The 22013-nt window shown below is 38.1% G+C and overlaps 5 protein-coding genes and 1 non-coding gene across 10 annotated transcripts; 3 read left to right on the forward strand and 3 right to left on the reverse strand.

The window, feature by feature from the left end:
* Positions 1 to 174: 174 nt before the first annotated feature.
* On the forward strand, positions 175 to 1751 carry LHCA5 (photosystem I light harvesting complex protein 5). The gene is made up of 6 exons (XM_007017183.3): positions 175 to 510; positions 610 to 742; positions 861 to 973; positions 1093 to 1197; positions 1295 to 1383; positions 1475 to 1751. The coding sequence occupies exons 1-6, from the start codon at positions 299 to 301 to the stop codon at positions 1615 to 1617; spliced, it is 795 nt and encodes a 264-aa protein (XP_007017245.2). The 5' UTR covers positions 175 to 298; the 3' UTR covers positions 1618 to 1751.
* Positions 1752 to 1893: 142 nt separating this feature from the next.
* Positions 1894 to 7098, reverse strand: LOC18591204 (protein WEAK CHLOROPLAST MOVEMENT UNDER BLUE LIGHT 1-like). Of its 3 annotated transcripts, none has more exons than XM_007017187.3 (4): positions 6974 to 7098; positions 6775 to 6832; positions 4266 to 5229; positions 1894 to 4070 (listed from the first exon to the last, which is right to left on the reverse strand). In XM_007017187.3, exons 3-4 carry the CDS (start codon positions 5193 to 5195, stop codon positions 2214 to 2216), a joined length of 2787 nt encoding a protein of 928 aa, XP_007017249.2. In that variant the 5' UTR covers positions 5196 to 5229; positions 6775 to 6832; positions 6974 to 7098; the 3' UTR covers positions 1894 to 2213. The 3 variants fall into 3 exon arrangements, with proteins under 3 accessions (XP_007017249.2, XP_088664991.1, XP_017981206.1); XM_088808865.1 differs by having other exon boundaries at positions 6929 to 7070; XM_018125717.2 differs by lacking the exon at positions 6974 to 7098 and having other exon boundaries at positions 6775 to 6910.
* A 2876-nt stretch (positions 7099 to 9974) lies between these two features.
* PGSIP3 (plant glycogenin-like starch initiation protein 3) lies at positions 9975 to 13050 on the reverse strand. 2 transcript variants are annotated; one of them, XM_007017189.3, is made up of 3 exons: positions 12632 to 13050; positions 11880 to 12516; positions 9975 to 11164 (listed from the first exon to the last, which is right to left on the reverse strand). In XM_007017189.3, exons 1-3 carry the CDS (start codon positions 12824 to 12826, stop codon positions 10215 to 10217), a joined length of 1782 nt encoding a protein of 593 aa, XP_007017251.1. In that variant the 5' UTR covers positions 12827 to 13050; the 3' UTR covers positions 9975 to 10214. The 2 variants fall into 2 exon arrangements, with proteins under 2 accessions (XP_007017251.1, XP_007017252.1); XM_007017190.3 differs by having other exon boundaries at positions 12627 to 12765.
* Positions 11766 to 11838, forward strand: TRNAR-CCU (transfer RNA arginine (anticodon CCU)). Its single transcript has one exon. It is a non-coding gene; the product is annotated as a tRNA-Arg (tRNA).
* A 1057-nt stretch (positions 13051 to 14107) lies between the features above and the next one.
* TIC22-IV (Tic22-like family protein) lies at positions 14108 to 16683 on the reverse strand. 2 transcript variants are annotated; one of them, XM_018125317.2, is made up of 8 exons: positions 16270 to 16683; positions 16126 to 16188; positions 15913 to 15987; positions 15550 to 15600; positions 15022 to 15081; positions 14839 to 14910; positions 14578 to 14613; positions 14108 to 14498 (listed from the first exon to the last, which is right to left on the reverse strand). In XM_018125317.2, the coding sequence occupies exons 1-8, from the start codon at positions 16633 to 16635 to the stop codon at positions 14406 to 14408; spliced, it is 816 nt and encodes a 271-aa protein (XP_017980806.1). In that variant the 5' UTR covers positions 16636 to 16683; the 3' UTR covers positions 14108 to 14405. The 2 variants fall into 2 exon arrangements, with proteins under 2 accessions (XP_017980806.1, XP_017980807.1); XM_018125318.2 differs by lacking the exon at positions 15022 to 15081.
* Positions 16684 to 18578: 1895 nt separating this feature from the next.
* Positions 18579 to 20456, forward strand: LOC18591209 (calcium-binding allergen Ole e 8-like). Its single transcript, XM_007017194.2, has 2 exons — positions 18579 to 18837; positions 20116 to 20456. The coding sequence occupies exons 1-2, from the start codon at positions 18579 to 18581 to the stop codon at positions 20454 to 20456; spliced, it is 600 nt and encodes a 199-aa protein (XP_007017256.2).
* Positions 20457 to 22013: the final 1557 nt, after the last annotated feature.

Raw genomic sequence — 22013 nt, forward strand, 5'->3', positions numbered from 1 at the left:
CGTGCTTTCATTTACCTTACTTGAACCAGATCTGTTCTGATCGGAGCATATCTTTCAAATGGTCCATAATCCACATCCAATGGCTAGGAAGGGGCAAGTGGGCCTGGGCTATCATGTTTTTGACATATAGATGGCATTTTCTCTATATTTAACAGTAATAACTTTAATGGTAGTCATTTACGTGGACGCCCTGTATGCCTCCAATCAGGAATTGTAGATAGACAGAAACAGACCAAAAAAATTTACCCAAAAAAACCAAATAGAAAGACAGAGAGAAGAGAAACTGCAAAACGAGAAAATGGCCGTTGCAGTTGGAAGAGGCTTCCTTGTTCAGCCTTGCTCCTCTTCTTCATCCATATTTCATAACAAAATATACAAACCCTCATTGGGTGCAGCAAGCACATTGTGGTCTACTTCTGCCCCTCGACGTTATGGACAAATTGCAGTTCAAGCACAGCAGCGACCAACGTGGCTCCCTGGACTTGACCCTCCGCCCTATCTGGATGGAACGTGAGCCACTAGCCCCATAGAAAAGTCTAGACAACTGAATTCTGTAATTAAATGAAAACTTCTATATCAATTTATTGTTTTCCCTTTGTCCAAATTCAGGTTGGCTGGAGATTATGGTTTTGACCCACTTGGGCTAGGAGAAGACCCGGAGAGCTTGAAGTGGTACGTTCAGGCAGAGTTGGTCCATGCTCGATTTGCAATGGCTGGTGTTGCTGGAATTCTATTTACTGATGTAAGTGGTTGAAAATCATCTTCCTGAGTACCAAATAAATATCATTGGTCTTCTTACGAATGGATTGGTTTAACGTGCACCACAAATTTATGGTGATATATTACTACTTTTATTGCAGTTACTACGCGTTACAGGGATCAGTAACTTACCAGTTTGGTATGAAGCTGGTGCAGTAAAATTTGACTTTGCCAGCACAGGAACTTTGATAGTTGTCCAGTTGCTTTTGATGGGGTAGAATACCATGGCACAACTGTTTTGCCTTTTGCCTAAATGGAAACAAAACCTCGCTAACTTTTCTAGATATGCAATAATAAGAATTTTGTTCCTTGGCTTGCTCTTTATGCGCACAGGTTTGTTGAAACTAAAAGGTACATGGATTTCATTAGTCCAGGTTCACAAGCCAAAGAGGGATCTTTCTTCGGATTGGAAGCTGCACTAGAAGGTTTAGAACCTGGGTAATTCTTCTATGGCTTTGAAAAGGATGCTTCCTAATCCCCAAAACTAGGAATTTGTCATCCATTAGCTTGACATTTTTGTTTCTGTGATGACCAGCTACCCTGGAGGTCCTCTGCTAAATCCTCTTGGTCTGGCTAAAGATATTAAAAATGCTCATGAGTGGAAGCTTAAAGAGATAAAAAATGGTCTGTTTTGCCTAATCCTTCCTTCAATGATTATTATTTCCTTCTTTTTCCGATTTTTGTTACAGGTTTTGAGGCCTAGTATTTCTTGCAGGACGACTGGCCATGATAGCCATGCTCGGCATCTTTGTGCAAGCGTATGTGACTCATGCAGGTCCAATTGATAACCTTGTGCAGCACCTTTCGAACCCATGGCATAAAACTGTTATTCAAACCCTTGCCAACTCCAGTTCTTGAATGTAACAAAGGTGGGCTTTTCACCTTTGTCATGGGCTTTGGTAGGATGGAATGTAAGTGAATATATTTACCTATTCTTTTCTTCATCTGCTGTAAGCAACTGAAAATTTAATTTGTGGTTCATTCACAGTAAAGCTGGTAAACAGTGCATCCAAATGCCTTTCACGATTGTGTTATTGACATGATAATGCGAACTTAAGCAACTCTAATGGCCGACGGTCGAAATGTAAGCAGCTGGTTGCTTTCTACAGAGAAATATGCTTGACAAAATATGAGTAAGGCGAAGAAAACCAAATTCTTTCATCATATAACAAACTTACATCACTTTTACAAGAGTTAACGCTCAAGCGTCACGAAAACCTATACAGAAGCGTCTTTTATTACGTCCTCCAGAACCTCCAGCCATACAAACCCTTTTCCAGTAAACAAAAATATATTCTCAACATTATCATACATCAAATAATCACTAGAATTTACACTCAAGAGAGTAAAAAATCAGTCAAATCTTATCCAGGATTTATGGCCACTGTGACAACCCAGACAAAAAGGGCGGTAAAATCACAACAGCAAAGATATCACAGCGATTCACTGAAGACTTAACTGGACTTGGATGAAGTTGACTTTCTTCTGGCCAAAAACATGAAAATCTTTGGGAACAGTGACTTCTTCTTTTTCTTTACAACCTTTGCTTCCGGGGATGATTCGGTCTCTGTGTTATTCCTGTGCGCATATGCCTTTGGGCTTGCTAGAATGTGGGCAGGAGCAGCAGGTACAGGTTCAAAGTTCTTTGTTTCTTTATTTCCCTCAAAACTTGCCCTTGGAGCGTTCCCTCCATGACTCAATTCAGTAGCCTTTCGCCGCTGCTCATGTTCAGCTCTCCACTTTCTCAATTCCTGCTCCACACCTAACTTCCCTTCCTTGGCCTTCTCGGCCTTCTCCATAGCAATTTTTAGCGCTTCCCTTCTATTAGCCATCTCTCGATTTACTTCTTCCAGCTTTTCCAAGCTTCTCGACTCGGATTGCTTAGCTACCTCAATTTGAGAAATGGCAGCCGCCACCCTCATGTTGGCCTGTTCCTCTGCCTCATGTGCACGTTTACTGAGCTCATAGTACTCCTCCAAGGAAAGCGTTACACCAGCAGGTGAATCGACATTATTGGTGCTTTGAGCTGATTCACTCTCCTGCAATGCTTTGATAGCAGCTAAAGCTAACTTCTCCGAAGCCTTGGCAGCCTCTATCTCCTTTTGAGCTGCAAGTAATCTACTCTCCATGGTACTTGCTCCAGCCTTCGCTTGCTCTGCTTCTTCGTTTGCCTTGCGCAGCTCTTCTCGAGCCATTTGAGCAAGTGACTTGGCCTCATCGGCCTCTTGTGCTGCCTGTTGCAGTTGTTTGGGCAGCTCCAACATCTTCTCTCTGGCCTCTTTTTCCTTCATCTGGACCATGGCTATTTCTGACCGAGTCTTGTCCAGCTCAGCTTCCAGAGAAGCAACAGCAACCGATGCCATTCCTTCTCTCTGCTTAATGGCAGCAAGAGCAGATTTTTCCTTTTCAACCTCTGATTTTAATGAAATAGCAGCCACCTTCAAACAATCCACTTCTGTAGTTGCTTTCTCTATATTGAGCTTCACCTCTTCAAGTTCCTTCTTTGCTGAAGCAATTGCAGCTTGTATATCAGTGTGAGTTCTTCTCTCTGATGCCTGTGATTCATCAGTGGAGTGTCCATCAGTTTGCTCCTTAAGTTTAGATTCCATATAAGCAGCTAATTCAGCTTTCAAATCAAGTAGCAGAGCTGAAGCAGTGTCTAGCTTTAATTTTAGCTCCTTTGCTGAATGGATTTGCTGATTAAGTTTCTGGAGCTCCTCTTCAGCCTGTTTCAGTTCCTTCTCCCAATGATGAGTATCTTGGTCTCGGGCCATGGCTGCTCCAATCCTTTTCTCTTCTGCCTCCAAATGGGCAGCATGTGCAGACTCTAAGGATTCCTTTGTGGCAATCAGCTCAATAGTCAATTCTTCCACTGTCTTCTCAACCTCTTTCGAAGCAGAAACAGCCTCTTCAGCTTTCTTAACAGCTACATCCCTCTCAGTCATCAAAGAAGCATATTCCTTTTGTAATGCTTCCAACTCTTCTTTAACGGATTTAAGCTCCGAAACTGCAGCTGCATGCCTGGCTTTGGCAACCTCAAGCTGTGTCTTTGCTGCAACACTAGCCTCATCAGCAATCCCTTGTTCCATCTCCTCCACCCTGAGCTTGGCAAGTTCAGAGTCTTGCTTTGCCTGATTCTCTTCAGTTTGTGCTCTCTCCAGGCTCAGCTTTAGCTCTTCTATTAGTCTCTTTGTGCTGTCCAGCTCCTTTAATACTTGCATTTTTGCCTCTTCAGCATCCTCTGACCGTTGCTTGTATTCAGGCATCTCATCCTGTACTTTCTCAAGCTCTTGTTCTACAAGCTTACGTCTCTATAGCCCAAAGAGAATTTTAAGTTACATTTAGTGGACATGAACAAAGTAGACAGAGAAAAAAAATTAAAAACATCATTTATAGTTGATACCAACAGAGAACAAAAATTTATGATCAACAACATTCACTAGACATGACAAAAATATGCAGCAGCATAAGTTATAGTAAAACCACTATAAATATAGCAAATATACCTCCACAGTTTGCATTCTATGAGCTTTCCAATCAACAATTCCTCCAAACTTGGAAACAGCTTCTTTAACAGATTCAAAAGGTGCAGCTGTATCAATAAGACCTCTATTTACATCAACCTGCTTCATGTGTTTAGGACTAACAGATTTTGGGGATCCAACAGCAGAACTGATAATCTTTTGATGGGGCAGAATAAGATTATTGATTTGGGCTACATGATCTCCATTTTTAGCACCTCCTGCCTCTGAGTCATTAACCTTGGAAGAGGAAGCAGAATGAGCATTTGGAGATTGTTGTTCATCCGAAGCATGTTGAATGGATCCAACAGCAATGGTGCCAACCTCAGGAAGGGGCAAGGTAAACTCACTCGATTTTACTCCATGGGAGGAAGCAGAAGGCAAAATCATGTCACATTCACCATTGACAACATGAGAACTGACAACCGAATCAGCTTCTTGAGATTGCTGTCCATCAGAAAGACCATGTATTGATCCAACAACAGCACTGGTGACATCTGTAGGGGGTAAAGAAAGCTCACTGGGTGGTTCTACATGGTCAGTTTCAGAATCTCCAACCTTTGGATTTGAAGCAGGAGGAACAATTATGTCCTCAATATGAATATGTGAAATGCCAACAGAGCCAGTATTTTGGGATAGCTGCTCACCAGCACTGTCATGCATTCCCTCAGTCCTAGAGTCTTCCATCACTCTACCCCGATGATCTGTCTCAGTTTGATCAATCACAACTGATGAAGTCGAAGCCGCACTATCTTTTATATGGTCTTTTTGTTCCATTACTGACAAATGACTGTCAGTTTGTTTTGTTCCATTACTAATTGAAATTACTGGAACTTCTCCAGAACTGTGGTCAGCATCTTTAGAGGACAAAGAAGATTCTGAACGAGGAATCTCTTCTGTTGTTACATTCTCCATATGAGAAAAATGGCAAGGAGTCCCACCAAGGTGTCTGAAAGGAAGAAAATAGAAACTATGTAAGGAACAGGTAAAAAATCCCACAAGAAATCACTGCCTAATCCATCTAATTCCTCACAAAAGCATCCAATATGAAAATCAGCAATTATATGCCTAACATACAGCATAAATTTCATCACCAAAAACAAATTAGTGTCTAAAACTGCATTCTTCTATAGTAGATCCATAATTTAAGTTGAGCACCATCTGGTTCCACATTTAAAGGAAAATATTTGAGGTGGGAAACAAATTTTGACCTAAGAAATCAGGAATGCAAAAAATAAAAAAAACATTAAAAATCACGCGGGATCTGGAAAGTAAGAACAATTTGTCATCTTAAACTTGCTTTCCCTCTATTTTTAAGCTAATGCATGCATAGTTTAGTTATCCCATCTCTTATCAGCTACAGATGTTTAAATTTAGATTCAACCAGCAAACACTTCAACAATGATAAATCACATCAAGGAAAGAACCAACGACTTCAAATAACATTAATGGAGGCAGATATTGAACAGCTCATCAAATTTCATTTCATACAAATTAAAGCCCACTTTTGGGGCTCACTTCATTAAAAATTTTCAATTAAATGGCAATGCACTCATTAATTTTTATCCCAAACTTCTACAAACATCAAAACCAGAAACAAATAAATGATGCAAGCTAAGTTTAACCCCACAAATTAGAGGGTCTGCCATTGATGCTAACTAGCGATTTAATCTGCAAACAAACGTTTCTAAATTATTCCATCTGCTAAGAACAAACAGTCAAACATTTCATATATCCAATCGCAATAAAATAAACTTCTTTACCTTGAACTTCAAACTTAATCCCAAGAATTTCACAAATTAATACCAACACCTTTCATCTATGATACATTAAAACTTAATCCAAAAGCATCTCCATTTTCAGTTCCATTTATTTTCTTATAGGCAGATAAACCATTTTGGCAAAAGATATTACCGTAATTAATCATGATTAAGGAAAATAATAATAATAATAATATTAATAATAATCCACACGGACTTTTGCCAGTATTTTCAATGAAAAGTTTGCTTCTTTTCCACAGAATCAATAACAAATAACAATATTCTGAGATTAGGAGACAAATTATCATCTAGGAATTTGCTAATCCTGAATTTGATTGCTAAAAGTTCTGCAGAAAAACAAACAGAGAAGTAAATTAAAAAAGATAAAGAAAAAAAAAACGAAAGCCCACAGCAGCCAAATGAAGCTAATCCATTAATTAAGAGGTCATAACTTAAATGAATTCTCTTATCTTTCTACAATTAAAACAGAGAATAAATGGAAACTCAATCAAGAAAGTAAGCTAGATTACTTAAAGTCAACGTTATAATAATTTCATCCAACTCAAGCCGCACAGATTTCAAAATCCTCAGAGCTTCATTTTCCACAGCTAAAAAAAAAAAAACTCTCGATTTGCAGCTTAATTCATAATTAAAGCATCGATTAGACAGAGATTAACCCAAAGCTAATTAACAGATTTCCTCAAAGGAAAGGAAAGCAAAGGAAAGGAACTTACCCGGATAAACCAGAAACAAAGAAACGAGGAGTGGAATGGAAGCGATTATTAATGAAGTCTGAAAATTTTAAGACACGAAAATTCAGGGGGAAATAAATGGAAAAAGAATTACTAATATAACTATAAATAAATAATAAGGGTGGGGAAAATTTACTTCTAAAATTAGAAAAATAGAAAAAACCGGAGAGAACACACGTGCCTATCTCCACCTCTTCTTACAGACTAGATCCATCTGTACCCTCTCTCTTTCTCTCTTTCTGGATAGATTTTCCCCCTTTTTTTTTCTTTATTTTTAAATTCTGAAGTGGAAAATAGAAAAAAAAAAAGGTTGGAATATATTCGTGCATTGTTCAAGGGAATCTGAGATGAGAAAAAAGTGGTTTTGTCGACCACAATCTGCCAGCCCAGCTATGGCTAAAATGGCTTTCAAGGCTTAGCTCAGCTCAGCTGGCTAAAGAAAGAAAGTTTGTAGAAAGTCACCGTCCACTCGCCTGAGAGAGCGTGTACTCGCCTCGTCGAAACAGATTAAGGTTGGGGCTGAAGCCGGGTCACCGACACGCGATTGACAATCACCTTTTTGTTTTTCGTCTACCAAAGACTCATTGACGAGGAAAGGCAAAAGGGGAGGAGAGAGAGAGAGAGAGGGAATGACGGATGAGGCCCCCCTTGTGGCCCTGTCTTTCAGAGAACCGTTGGAAAGTGGGCCCCAAAAGATTGACGTCAGAGGCGGCGCTATGTCCAGCAAGGTCAGGAACGTTGGATCGGATCGAGAAGTCTGAGTCGAAAGATTATTCAGAAGCTTCCGAGGTGTTTTTGCGTGAGCGTGTGCAGACGATGGAAAACTGAAAGACATGAATCCCAATGTTTGCGTTGGTGTCTTCGGCAGTGGCAGGGTGAAAAGGAGAAAGAAAGAAGAATATTTGGGTAAAAGAGAGCAGAGAAAGGCAGCTGGGGGCTTGTGTGGGAGGGGGAGTCGTCTAAATATTGCAAACAAGTGTGGACAATTTCGGGATTTGGCTGTTCATGCTTTGCAAGTGGCAGATTTCTTTTTAATTTAATCATGAAGAAAAATGATGATGCCATCATAGTAAATGTAGAGAGACGAAATAAATTAGCACAGAGAGAAAGTGATAGTTTAACAAATAAGGATGACAATGGTCAATTGTTTCAGGTTGCCTTTGACACTATAATGTTTGATCTAATCCTTTGTAAATCATGCCTGAATGTTGGAGATTCTCCTCACTCCAGGTTTAAGTTTGAAGACCAAAGATACATAATTTGAGAATTAGCATAGCAAGGGCGTCCCTTTTAAGGACAAAACTGCCAACTAGAATTCCTCTTTCTGTGAAATGCTGTGGCTCTGCCAAAAGTCCTCTGATAAAGGACATAAGAAAATAATTGTTTCTTCAAAACCATAGTATTAATTCCACAAGGTTACAGCCTTTGCAAGATAGCCAACCTGTCCAAGCTTTGCCTGTCAAGAAGTGACCAATGACCGAATATATTTCCATTTTCACGTCCTTACATGATGGCTCTTTAAAGTTGGCTGAATTGAGAACCTGAGATTGGGACAAGGTTACCTGGGACTAGAGGTGTTAATATGAGCTGATTTGGTTCAGTCTAGCTAAAGTCTTTGAAAAATCGAGTCAACTTATTTTTCACATAAATCATCAAAACTCCAGTCTAGTCCATCTTTTATTAGTCCATAAGTGGGGTTGAACTAGTCTACTTTTTTTTTAAAAAAAATATTTTTATAAATCCACCTGATAAATTTTTTTTCAAAATTGTTTTATGATTTAATTTATAAATTAAATAATAAAAACATATTACAAACAAATAAATTACATCAAATATAAATAAATAAATAAATTACATAAATAAAGTTTCAATCATTAATACCAACTACCATCTCATAAATATAAGTATATAACCAAATAATAGAAACTTTAAGATTCATTTATATCGTCCTCAATCCCTAAGTAAAACATTTAAATCTTGCTTAGACAGTAATTATATCTCAAGGTTTGAATCATTACCAATTTATCATATAATATTTATGGTCATAAAAGAAAAAGAGATAATAAATTTTAATTTAAACTAAAATTATTAATTTGATAAGTAAATATTAAAGATATTGAAATATATAAAATAAGCAATACTATTGATAATTAAATTATTAATTTTATATAATTAAATATATAAAATTATTAATTTATTTTTTTACTTTTGACTCATAGGGTTAACTTGTCTCGACCCATCCCGGCTCATTGACTAGATGGGCTGATCCATTTAAGCTTGATTTTAATATAAACTTAAATTTTCAAAACCCAACCCATTTCATTGTTAATAACAAATAAATTGATCTAATGGGTCAGATTCATTTTATCAAGTCTACCTGTGACAGGGAAAGAGGACATTTCTATTTTGGGCGCCTTTTGCCTCTTCAGGCCCAACAATATCAGCAGGCCAGGCCCTACCTGCCTCCATGGCTATCCCCTCCATCGACCCAACCAAGGGTCCAAGAGTCAAGTCCTTCCGACGTTTAAGCTGATGTACATACACACTTGGTTTTGCAAATGCGTGTATGATTGTGACTATTCTTTAAGAAAGCATCTACACTACTTCTCTCACATGCATTAGGCTTCAAGTTTTTTCTTTTCCATATAAATTAAATATATACGGCTTCGTTAGGTGTACCTACAGAAATATTCTCAACCAAACATTCATATCACATTTCATTCATTCATCACCATCAGCTCTCTAATTCTTGCCTTGCACCCTATAATCAAATCTCTTGAGACACTGCTTTCAGGACCATTTTCTCAGGTGGTTGAGACTAGCAAATCAAAGAGAATATAATATATATATATATATATATATATATATATATATATATATACCAGAGAGCAGTTCGTTAAAGGGACCTTATTAATAAACTTATATTTGCAGTAAATGATTGGGTTTTGGTATGCATTTCCATCGTTGGCAATTGGAGTCCTTTGTTAAATGGCTGAAACTTGCATGTGAAAACAATCACACCATTTATATTTTCTTCCAGCTAATATATTAAACCTGATTACCTTACCTTGAACTTCAGATGGGAATTTTTTGTCCCTGATGTTTCTACTTTCTAGATTCTATCACTGGCAAAAGTAGATGTTGGTAACTTCTTTGTTTTGAAAAAACATGGCGAAAGCAAGTATAAATTCCCACAGGGATAAGATAATTAAGGAAGGAGCAGAGAGTAAATTTTCTGCTGCAAAAGATTGTACAGACAGTAACCTGTAAGGCTGTGACCAATGTCTGATACAATATGGTTTAACTATCGACACATAAATTACTTGGGAAACAGCTGGTAATGTGTTCTACAATGGAAGCAAAAAGATCCATCCCAAAAAGGGAAGGAAAGAAAGAAAGGAAGGAAGGAACATGCACAAATTCTATTGGATCAAATTCTTTTTCCAACGTCTTGAATCCGTAATATTGATCCTCCAATGCTCATCTTTCAACCCTGCCTCTCCAGCCTTTTTTCTATCCCAATCCAAGTCAATCTTTCTCCGCTTTGTTAACCCACAAAACTGCCGCAACTTCTCGTCCATGGAGTCATAAAACTTCCACCATCTCTGATGGGCCACATCACTGGCGTAAACACGTTGGTCCCCTATGTTCCAGTTACAATCATAGTCCCTGTAACAAAGCCAAGGCTTTAATCCCAAGTAATGAATCGCATAGACTTTTGGTGGGTCAGCTGCAAAAAGCTGGTTCTTTAAACCAGTTTCAATGGTGCTGTTGGACCAAAAATTCTTGAGAAAATTCACTCTCCGTGGTAAACGATGCCACCAAACGAACACCTCATTGAGAAAACCTTGGTCCCCTCCATTGTACGAGAATATTTCTTTACGTTTGTTCATTAGAAGTTGAAATGTGCAATTTGATGGCTCGATCACCATAATGCCCGAATTAAAAATCCAAACGTCGTTGCCTGTCGCTGTCATTTGAGGGAAATGGAAAAGGAGATCAAGGTTTCTTAAAACAATGATGTCTGCATCGATGAATATGACCTTGTCATAATCCGTAAGCTGCCAGAGCCTGAACTTGCTGTAATTGTATTCATTGTAGGAGTGCTTTTCAGCTCTGGGGTTTCGGATTCTTTTGATGAAGCGGAGCTGCCACCCGGCTGCCTTGAGAGCGTCGCGCTTTGGTTCGGAGATGGACTTGTCCAGAAGAAGGATGAGGTCGCGCTTGGTACCGGTTTTTACGAGACTTTGGGCAAGTGTTATGGCACCGCAGACGTATGCTTCCGAAGAATGCAGCACCGTGGCATAGGCTTCACGCTTGACCGTCGTTGACGCCTGTTCGATCTTGGAGGCATCAAATATTTCATCAATTCCTGAAAATTCATTCATTTGCTTCTTGTTATGAACTAATAGTGAATAATTGGAATGATCACAAGTTCACAAATTACTTAGTGCTTAGATAAATGTACCACATATCTTGAATCATCACTAAACTGGATCTAATGCTAGTTAAATTCATTTATTGTTGCAAGATAAGATTCAGAATATCTTTAGTAAACAAAGAAAAATATGATGATATATCAAAGTTGAGATGCTGTAGGTCCCCCATTTGTTGTGGTTATGCAGTCATTCCTAACTAATGAAGACAAGTACAACATGGGATTCTTATTTGGAGCAGGCAGTGCCGCCGGCTGCTTAAGTTTAGACGCTAAGCATTTGCCAAAAGACGACAAAAGCATAACTACTCCATCTAGACTTTCTCAGCAAGCAAAGTCAATTAATTTGGAAGTTGCTAATATCAGCATCAATAAACCAGCTACTCTTTAGGTAATTCCTCTCCTAACCACACATGTTTTTCCCTTATTTCGTTTTCGTGTGCCAACTTTGGTTTTTCAACCACTTGCAGGGAAAAGGTAATCATAACTTTGAAGTATATATTAAGTAAAAATTTAACAGAACGCTTTTCATCTTCTAGCGCCTGTAGCTCAGTGGATAGAGCGTCTGTTTCCTAAGCAGAAAGTCATAGGTTCGACCCCTACCTGGCGCGGTTAATTTTTTCAAAAAAGAACAGAGCTAAACGAGTCATACCTCGTCCCCATAATGGCAAAGCCAGCTTGCAAGAACCAACAGGCAAGGAAACTTTTTGTTCTAATCTTGCTACTTCCGGCTCATAGTACCACCACTCATCTTCCTGTTTCACCAAATCATTGCATCGGAACACCTCTAGCATTGGCCTGCACTTGCTCAGGAACACCACTTTTGTCCTCCAATTCCAATCCCTTTTCCCATTTTTAACTGCCAGATTAGCTGCTATCAGATGAACTTGAAGCCTGAACACCTCCCTAGCCCATCCGTCTTCTGGGTACTGACATGGCAGTTTTGCCACTATCAAGTCGAGGCTATCGTACTTACTGAAGTCTGGCATTGGTATCTCAGGGCACTTTGGCCCATCAATTTCTTCCTCTTCATCAATCCATTCAGGAAACAGGTCTGGCCATTCGAAAAGCTCCGAGACTCGCTCGAAAAGGATTGGAATTGTTTCACCATGTGTTTCCCATTCACTATAATCCTCATCTTCGAAGTTCACCATCCCAATCTTCAATCCTCCTCCAATCTCATCAATGAACCTTGGCACCTCTAACTTGGTCAAATTCGTCTTAGGCTTTCGTTTACTTCGGGCTTCATTCTCTTCCAGAACTGCCTCCATCTTCACCCCTTTTTCCACCTAAAGCAAAATCACGTTCACCAAATATTATATCAGAGAACAGACAAACAAATCTTCCTGAAACATCTACTTTGCATTCAGGAACCAATATTGAAACTGAGCCAGCTCACCTTACCTTGTGATGACACTCACCCAAGGAGCATCTAACAAGCGATGCTGCATTCTCAAAATAGACCGAAGAAGATGGGCGCAAGAGAAGAGATGCATAGATAACCAGAAAGAAGGCAAGAAAAACCAGGTTGATTCTAATAACCAAAGCTTTTGAAGGAGTGGCCTTGATGATTTTCTGAAGACCAAGTCCTTCACCCATCCTTAAGCAAAGGTGTCCTACCTCAATGCAAGCTCAAAATATATAGATATAGAGATAATAAATTATCATAACAACTGCCTATAGTTTAAAGTAAAGTACAATAATACGAATTATGATTAGAAATTTAAAGGATTTCAAGGGTGTAGTGGTTAGAGAGCTTAAGTGAGAGTGAAATTAGAGTAAAACTCAATTGAAGCCGGACCATTTATAAAGCTCCATCTGTCGTTTCCTTCCCTTTGAGACAAGAAGGTCGGAATCAAATAAAGCTTGACCGTCTACCCCAAATCCCATGCTGTTTGGTGCTAATATATTGTAGAAAATTTCCCCTGACTTCCCAACAATACCCTGTACATATTTCTTTCCAAATGAAGCATATAATCATATACACAAATCCCCACCAGCAAAAGGAGCCCAACCGCTTCCCTAACTTTTCTTCTTTTTACTGTCCAACTTTACGCTAAAAGGGTATAATTCTCTTGTCAAGTTTCTTTTAGCTACAGTTTCACACATGAAGAAAAGCGAGCCAAAGACAAGGGGGGCAAGAAAGTAAAGTGATATTTTCATGAGAAATTGTTTAGGGCAAACAAATTATCAATGGGGAATTTACTTCCATAATGGGTAGTTAAGCTGGCCTCCCACCAACTATTTAGTTGCCCTGTCAACTTCCTACATGCAATGAAACGCCCCTTTTAGCCGTTACAGGAATATGCCAGGCTCTACCAATATCTTGCCTTCTTATTTGCAATTTGTACCTCTTATTTCATTTATTCGAAAATTACACCACAACAATAACAATAATAATGATGTGTGATGATTCAATCAGGATTTAGGTTGGTCATCGGTATTATCACAACTCATCCGCAATGATTTCAAAGACATTCTAGTACACGACCAACGCCAAAATGAACGGTGAACTATCAGATTGTTGATAATTACAAACTGGGTGTTGGAGAGCGGGGCCTATGTCTTAGGCCAATGTGTGCTATTGCCTTATGTTTTTCAGACCAAACATGAGTAAATTAACATGACCAACAAATCAATAGGGAGATCGGGGAAAAAAGGCAGGGACCATAATTACTAGAAAGACTTTGGCCTTGGTCTGTTTACATTGCAGTTCATTTATATGGGAATTCAGAGTCCATCTTTGCAAACAATGAGCTAATAAATTCCCTGTTGCCTTTTTTAAAACTCTTTCCTTCAAGATGAAGAAATCCAACATTGATGATTAAAAGTCAAGAGTATTATCTTTGTAAACATTTGACTATTAATTCTCACTGGTAGTTGTGGGTATCAACCAAAACCATTTCCACAGATTAATGCTATTAACTCATTCAAAAGTATGGGTGCATATCAATCACTGCAACTGCTAGGTTTTCCTTTTCCTTTTCCCTTCTTTTTTTTTTTCTTTCGGGGTGACATATGGAGACCCATTGGATATCGAGTTACAGAGACAGAGCCAATTCACTCCTATCCCATAAATTCTCTCTCCCATCCCGAATAGACTTCAAGAGCTTCGAGTTGATGTAATTGCTGTTTTGATGCTATCAAATGGACAGTCGGAAGTAAGATGCACACCGCCTCATACTTTCACCACGTCTTGGATGTGTTGAGAATAGCTTTTACCTGGTGGAATGAATATTAGATCCTCCCAGCCCGAGTTTTTCTCACTCATCTGCATCAAACCAAAGAGGAACAATCAGCTTCCATATCCTTCATGCTAAATACAATTACTTAGCAATCAGACCCTATACCTCCATTTTCCTTAGAACATCTTCCAAGCTTCCAACCTGCTCAAACAGATCAGATCAAATGAATGCAAAGAAAAGAAACGCCAAAAAGGAAAATCATTCCATTGATAAAGCAAGTACTAGAAAGGTGGAACCATTGAAAGTATTGGGGTGGGGGGCAGTGATGTGTATATAGTACTAGAAAAGAAGAGCAGAGGAAATCTACATGCAATCACTCATCCATGCATGTATATACATTTGAATGCCTATATATATATATGATACCATGATATGTTGAGAAAGACCAGTTCCTCTTGATGCCCTTGAAACCTTTGACAGTTCTTTTTCTATGTCTTCCTGTACAATAACAAGGCAAACAAAAGAAACTAAGTTACATTTAACAACTATCTTTAAATGCATACTGAACAAGAAAACAGCATCTATAACAACTTGATAGATCAAGCAAACCTTATTAAAATATATTGGGAAGAAACGCTTGTTTTTCTTCCTCACAACAAGAAGGTCAGACTGTAAACACAGACATTCAACACAAAAAAGTGAGACCTAACATTTAATTCTGGTAACATAAATTATTATCACAGCTCAGCTGCTTCATGCACTACTACTATAAAAAACAGCATCAATGGTGGCAATATATTTAAGAAATTGTGAAGAAAGCAAATTCTCTGATTCATCATCAGATTAAAAATATGTTGGGCATGGTTCCCTATTTAACAACAACAATAAGAAAGAGTCTCTACCCTTTTGCTCTATTGCTAATACAGAAAAAACTGCTAATTACCTAATAACTTCTATCGATAATAAAAAACGCAGCCACAGAGTAACCATAAACATGCATAAGCAAGCTTTTGGTAGCCCTTTATGTGATGCTTTGTAGATGATACTAAATGAACGAATTATTCAAACTGAGAACATTTTTTAGCCATATTTCCGCTCTCAACGACATCATATGTATTTAATAAAAAAATAGCATACCTGGAAAACAGGAACTCCATCAAACCCACTTTTGATATCAGCAGCTTTCAGCTGATTAGCATGAAAAGCAATTGTGAGTAATAGTGTGAGATTGTCCAGCTAAGAAAGATAACATCTTAACTCAAGAATGAACAATGTAAGTCGTAACAACTCCATTTTAAGTATTGTAGCTGAGGTCTAATCCATTTCTTGGCTAAGCACCCAACATCCAATCCACGTAAAAATTAACACCCAACAATCTGTCTCTTATTCCTACATGAAACCTCCTTTTTTTTTATTTAAATTTTTTCTTCATTGCCTTAAAAATTCTTGCAAGAAAACAGCTATAAACACAATCTATTTGCCCTTGCACGAAACACTAACCTCTAATGCGTTCTTTATTTGAATTGGATCCGGTAGAAAACGAAATGCAATTCCTTCTGCCTTCAGTGAATACACCTATAGCATAAATGATAAACCAGTAAGAAAAAAAAAATTAATACTGTTATTTCTAATCCAATTTGAGTTAACATTTCTTATTTCTATAGCATAAATGATAAACCAGTAATTAAAGTAAAAAAGAAAAAAGAAATTCACCTGATCAAGTGTAATAGGCACTACTTTAGCATTACTTCTCAGCTCTCTTCTCCGTAATCGAACCTACAACAAAATGAAACAAAATCAACCTAAAGAACAGTAAAAGCTTCGAATTTTGCTCTAAATTTAAAAAATTTAACTAACCTGAGCGAGAAATGCCTCGGCGTCTTCTTGTCGAAAGCAAAGCAAGCCAATAGACTTGGGTCCATTGGGATCAGAAATAAGCACGAACTCATTGTTGGAGTTGCTCACTGTATAAACGGCGGTGCCGGCTAGGGTTTTGGACACCTGCTCGGGACTCAAGGTGGCAGCTGCAGCCTTCGGCTGAGAGACCGACGCGAAAAGCGGACGATGATAGTAAGCCGCTGGAGGAGAGAAACCAAGAGCGACGTTGCCGACAAGACTGTTGGTGTGGTGGAGGCGGGTGGCGAGCTCGGCGCCGAGACGGTGGATGAAGGTGGAGAGGGATAAGAGAGGGTTCGAGGGAAACGGAGGTTTTGGGAATTCCATTTTTCTTTGAAAAATAAAAACAAATAAAAAATTGAGTTAAGGGCTTGAAATGTTTTTCCTTAACGGTTGTTTTCCGCTGCCTAATAAGTTAACAGCTTCGTATTCGGCAGTTATTACTGGGCTTAGCCCAGTTTAAGCCCAATTTTAGACCAAATTTGTTGGGCTGAGGTGAGTAGCCATAGATGCTTTCATTGGGTTTGAAAAGTTATTCAAAACGGAAAGCCCATTAAAGTCCAACGAATAGATTTTTCAATGTCAGTTTCTCTTATTCATATGAATTTGATAATAAATAGATTGAGTCTTTAGATCAACACTGACGTGGGACTACGGAATAAATTCACTTGCATTATTATTAATAGTGAAAGCGACTAGTGTTATATATATATATCTGTTGTTGCATGTCTTCTTACTTATAGGAAGGAATATTTTATCAGATTAATCTTGTAGAAGACCGATCTTTGACACGACACCAGCTGGAATATATAATTATTCAAAGGGATTTGTATGTGAGTTGGACTGTGTTCTCTTTATTCTTCAACCACCAACGAATTAACGAGAGGGAGTTTGGTTAAGATCCCTTCACGAGGGCCTGTCTTCTTCATGCCCACTTTCCCGACTCCTTTTCCTGTCCCCTACTCCAAAAGACCATCTTCTTCATCACTACTTTTATTCTGATGCACACTAGTTCAAGAAAACGGGCCAGCTAATTGTTAATCTGGAAAGAGCTCGAGCTACGTAGTCTAGCTTTGTGTCAGGGTTTATAATATCTTGTAAGATATTGCCATAGAGAAAGATTAAACAAAGGAAGCAAATTGGCAAAAAAAACATATACTTTGGCCTATGATCACAGGGCTAATCCCCAAAGGCCAGCTAGTCATTCAATAATCGGTTGGGAATCGAAATTGCTTGGAATTTTCATGATTAATTATGTGGGCATTTTATCTTGCTAGCTCATTTTTAACTAATGAATAAAAGAAACCAAAACCTAATATTTATCATGGATATTCTCTTACATATGAGGACTGCTGCTCGGGTTTAATCTCTTATTCACGCCGGCCATCCGGTCTTCACCATCCATTATTCTATGCATAGTATTTGGGGGGAAGACATGCACCTTCTGCTATCTTTAAAGAGCACAAGCGAAGCTATACCCTTTTGTCTTTAGAGCCCCACCGATCACTGTTTATTCTTTACATATATGCATATATTCAAATCTTGCATAAATATTCTTTTCCTTACCTTTTGGAGGCTAGCTAGCCGAAAGACTATCATGATGTTCAGAACAAGTGAAGACATGATAAAGCTAAGCCTAATTGAAATGATATGATTTGTTCTTGTTAAATTATTTGTAGTACTCAATGCTGAAATTCATGTTCTTTTAGTAGAAAAAAGGGCGGGAGGAATATTACGATTTGAATCTGAAATTTTCTTCTAATTAAACTTTATTTTTTTAATCAGTTTAGCTAACCCAAAGTGACAAATTTTTGAAAAGAATTTCTACTAGCTACTATTACGTTGTAACTCCTAAAAAGAATAATTATGAATAATAATATAATAATTTATATTTTAATTGATTATTTAGCTTCCTAAGTAGATTAAGGAGAATCTGAGGTTACCAACACAAACAAGAAAAGAAACCTTTGCATTGAATTAATCGGCTAACACCTGCTTTATTAGCATGAATTGTACCTTCCATAGTTAGTTAAAGTTTTTGCCCTTGACCAAGACTTGGAGTTCCAACGTCTAAACCTTTAGTAAAGCTGACTCCTCCTATTATGTATACTTCAAAAAGAGGGGGAGTAAAAGATAATGATTAATCATCATTCATTATCTCATAATCTCTGATTAATTTTCACTATAGAATTAAGCTACTCTGCCACTAGTTTTATACTACTGCGTTATCACTTACACCGGTTGCATAGATAGAGCTAAGGTTAGAAACAATGCCTGCATGGAGTCCAAGAAGTAGCCCAAGCTTACCCCTCTCAGAGGAGCAGCTGAGGGGTCTGCTGAAGAGATACGACAGCAACGGAGATGGCCGGCTAAGCAAGAATGAACTGAAGACAGCCTTCCTTTGCTTAGGCCTTGGCTTCAGTAGTTGGAGGGCTGGAAGAGCCCTCCGCCATGCAGACGCCAATGGAGATGGATTCATCAGCGATGAAGAGATAAATGAACTCGTCAGATACGCCACCACCAGATGGGGTTTTTATATTAGCTAGCTACATATTTTATTTTATGGAATTAATAGTTAAACCCGACCGAAGACTATTACTATATGTAGCAGTACTTGCTATTGTGTATATATGCATGGCTAGCTGTTTACTGTTATTAGAGAGTTATGTAGTACATATTCACCCAAAATAGAACAATATCTTGTGCATATATCTCTAAGCTAGCATCCCTTCGTATAAATGTATGAAGTTCTGCACAAAGGGCATGAAGATCCATGTGAGACACAGTGTGGATTAGCACTCCACACCTCTTCAATGCAGCAGTTGCTTTTTTCTTTCTTTCGAGGTTTAGACTACTGATTACTCTCTCTCTCTGTTCTAAATATGAGAAAGGCAATTTTATATATATCTTTCACAGCAAGTGGCACTCAAGGTTTCCAAATTAGATTACTTGACCCAGTCCGATTCTGTGATAAAAGCGTGGTTCAATACGCACTTTAGACTCTTAATGCTCAAGAAAATTACTAATAAATTGAGTATGGAATCATTTGTTTCACGTATATTCCTTTAATTTGTTAAATAAGAGAAAGTATGAGCAATAGATTATTATATAGGAAAAAGATTTACTATTACTATAGCACATGATTAGCAATAATTTATCCAGATAAGTATTTAGGGAAACTTTATCAAAAGTTTCAGTCAAAGTTAAAATGAACATTAATTAAATTCTCTTAGAAGGTAAATAAAGAATATATTAATTTAATCATCGTTAATATTTAATGTACTAACGATATATAATACTTATACAGTATCACTTAATTAGTATTAAGTGAGTGATATTGAATTATATTTGACGCCCAAATCTTTGCTCTGGGACGTGTAAGATTTGGCCCATTAGATAGGAATGAACACACCTCTTTTAGTTAGTTACAAACTCATTTGGCTTTCCATGGATGGAATTTCATTTTATTTACTAATCCTTTCATCAACAAAAAAGAAGATATTTGCCTTGCGGCTAAGTTCTTCCAACTCCTATAATGATAATCAAGTTGTTAATTAACCTTTTCTACGTAAAGAAAAGATACTTTGTCCTTTATTCCATACTTCAGTTCCGAAAACTATTTTGAAGGGGCAACTGGGCAGTGTTACTTTTAAGGACTATATATCCATATCCTGCCTGTACATCCACAACACAGAGAGCAAAAACAATCTTTTCCTTAGCCTTTCTTTTGTGTTTCAGATAGTTCACTTGATCTTTGTATCTTACTTTCCTTTCCTTTCCTTTCCTTTATCATGGTCCACTTTCTAGGTTCAATGACTTCAAAGGACGCTTCTGTTCCTAAAAGCATAGACAAATCATGCCCAAGGGCTCCTTGGCAGCCTGTGAGCACAGATATAAAGCGTGTAGGAGTGGTTGTAACTGAGGATCAGGTGAGGGGTATCTTTAATCGCTTTGATGCTAACAAAGATGGCCGTCTTAGCAAGCAAGAGCTGAAGGACGCCTTTGCCAGTCTGGGTTCGCGTATGCCTGGCTTTCGAGCATGGCTAGCGCTACAGCATGCGGACGCCAACGGAGATGGGTACATCAGCGAGGACGAGTTTGAGAAGCTTGTTAAATATACTTTGAAACGTGGTTACATTTTCAAATAGACCATCCGTAGTTACAAGAGGTAAAATGGTTTCGCTAGCTACTTGTAGACTAGAGTAGAAGGGGCTTGCTAACTTTGCTTTTGGCCAGAAAAGAGGGGAAGATATAAAATAGGTTTTCTCCCCCTAGGCTAAGATGATGTATTTTAATTTGTGTATATTCATCTTAGCCTGTCTTCTCTTTCTGTTTTCTAGATGTTTTCTGGTGTGGTGAGTAGGTTTGTGTATTTGTAGGTCTACCACTGTAATGGATCAGTAGTTGGATATATGTACAGTTTAGCATGAGAAATATATATGTTAGTACGTAATATGTATCCTCTGTTTTTCTTTTTCCTTTTTAGCTCAATCAAGTAAGATTTTATCAAGTACAAGAGCTGGCCGGTCATAAGACATGAAACCAGATACCCAAAAGCAAGAAGAACACAGCCAAATTAAGTCCACAAAAGGGGTTTGCAGTCAACCCAGACCAAAGACTCCTGAAGAAGACAAATAATGATGAACAGTACATTTCCAGCTGAAGAAACTGTTGGGAAATTACGGAATTGTCTCTAAAGAATTGCCCAAGATCTAACCCAATCAATAGAATAAAGAAAGAAAGAAATCAAGCACACCCACAAGAACACAAGAATTTACGTGGTTCGGTCTTTTGATGACCTACGTCCACGGGCACAACAACAGAGAAAAATTCACTAAGAGAAAAATCAGGAGATTACAAGAACAGTCTCAAACTCATAACCCTTATCCCACGTACACCTAAATCACTCTCTCTAAATCTAGGTGATAATTATTCTTTAACCCATAGGGTCCTTTTATAGTATCAAATACAATAACCTTATCCTAATTTAATTAGGAATCTTATCCTAATAGAATTAGAAATTGTTATTCTAATCTAACTAGATTTAAAGACTATTTATAAGGTATACTAATTTAATTAGAATTAAACAATCCTAATTAAATCACAATTCAAGACTATCCTAACAAATCTCCACCTTAGGCTTGAATTCACCAAGCTCCACCTTACGAACCAATCTCTGTCGACACCGCCACTGCCCCAATGGGCCTCAAGCACTACGAACACCGATCAAGTCCAAGCAATGCTTGAACTTTATCCCAGAAACTGACTTAGTTAGCATATCTGCCGGATTTTCATCTGTAGCTATTTTCTTTACTACAATCTCACCTTTAGAAATAATCTCTCGAACGAAGTTACACTTGACTTGGATGTGTTTGGTTCTCTCATGAAACATCTGATTTTTAGTCAAATGTATAGCACTTTGACTATCACAAAACACAACTGTTTGTGTTTGTTCAAAACCAAGATCACTAACCAAGCCTTTAAGCCACAAAGCCTCCTTCACTGCCTCGGTCACAGCCATATATTCAGCTTCAGTTGTAGACAAAGCAAAGGTTGATTGAAGAACTGCTTTCCAACTGATTGCAGATCCTGAGAGAGTGAACACATACCCCGTTTGAGATCTTCTACTATCTAGATCACCAGCAAAATCTGATTTGGAGAAGCCAACCACATTACGACTAATGTTTGCACCTCCTTCACACACT

Source organism: Theobroma cacao, chromosome 8, assembly GCF_053813885.1.
Source record: "Theobroma cacao isolate CCN51 chromosome 8, ASM5381388v1, whole genome shotgun sequence".
NCBI classification, from domain to species: Eukaryota; Viridiplantae; Streptophyta; class Magnoliopsida; order Malvales; family Malvaceae; genus Theobroma; species Theobroma cacao.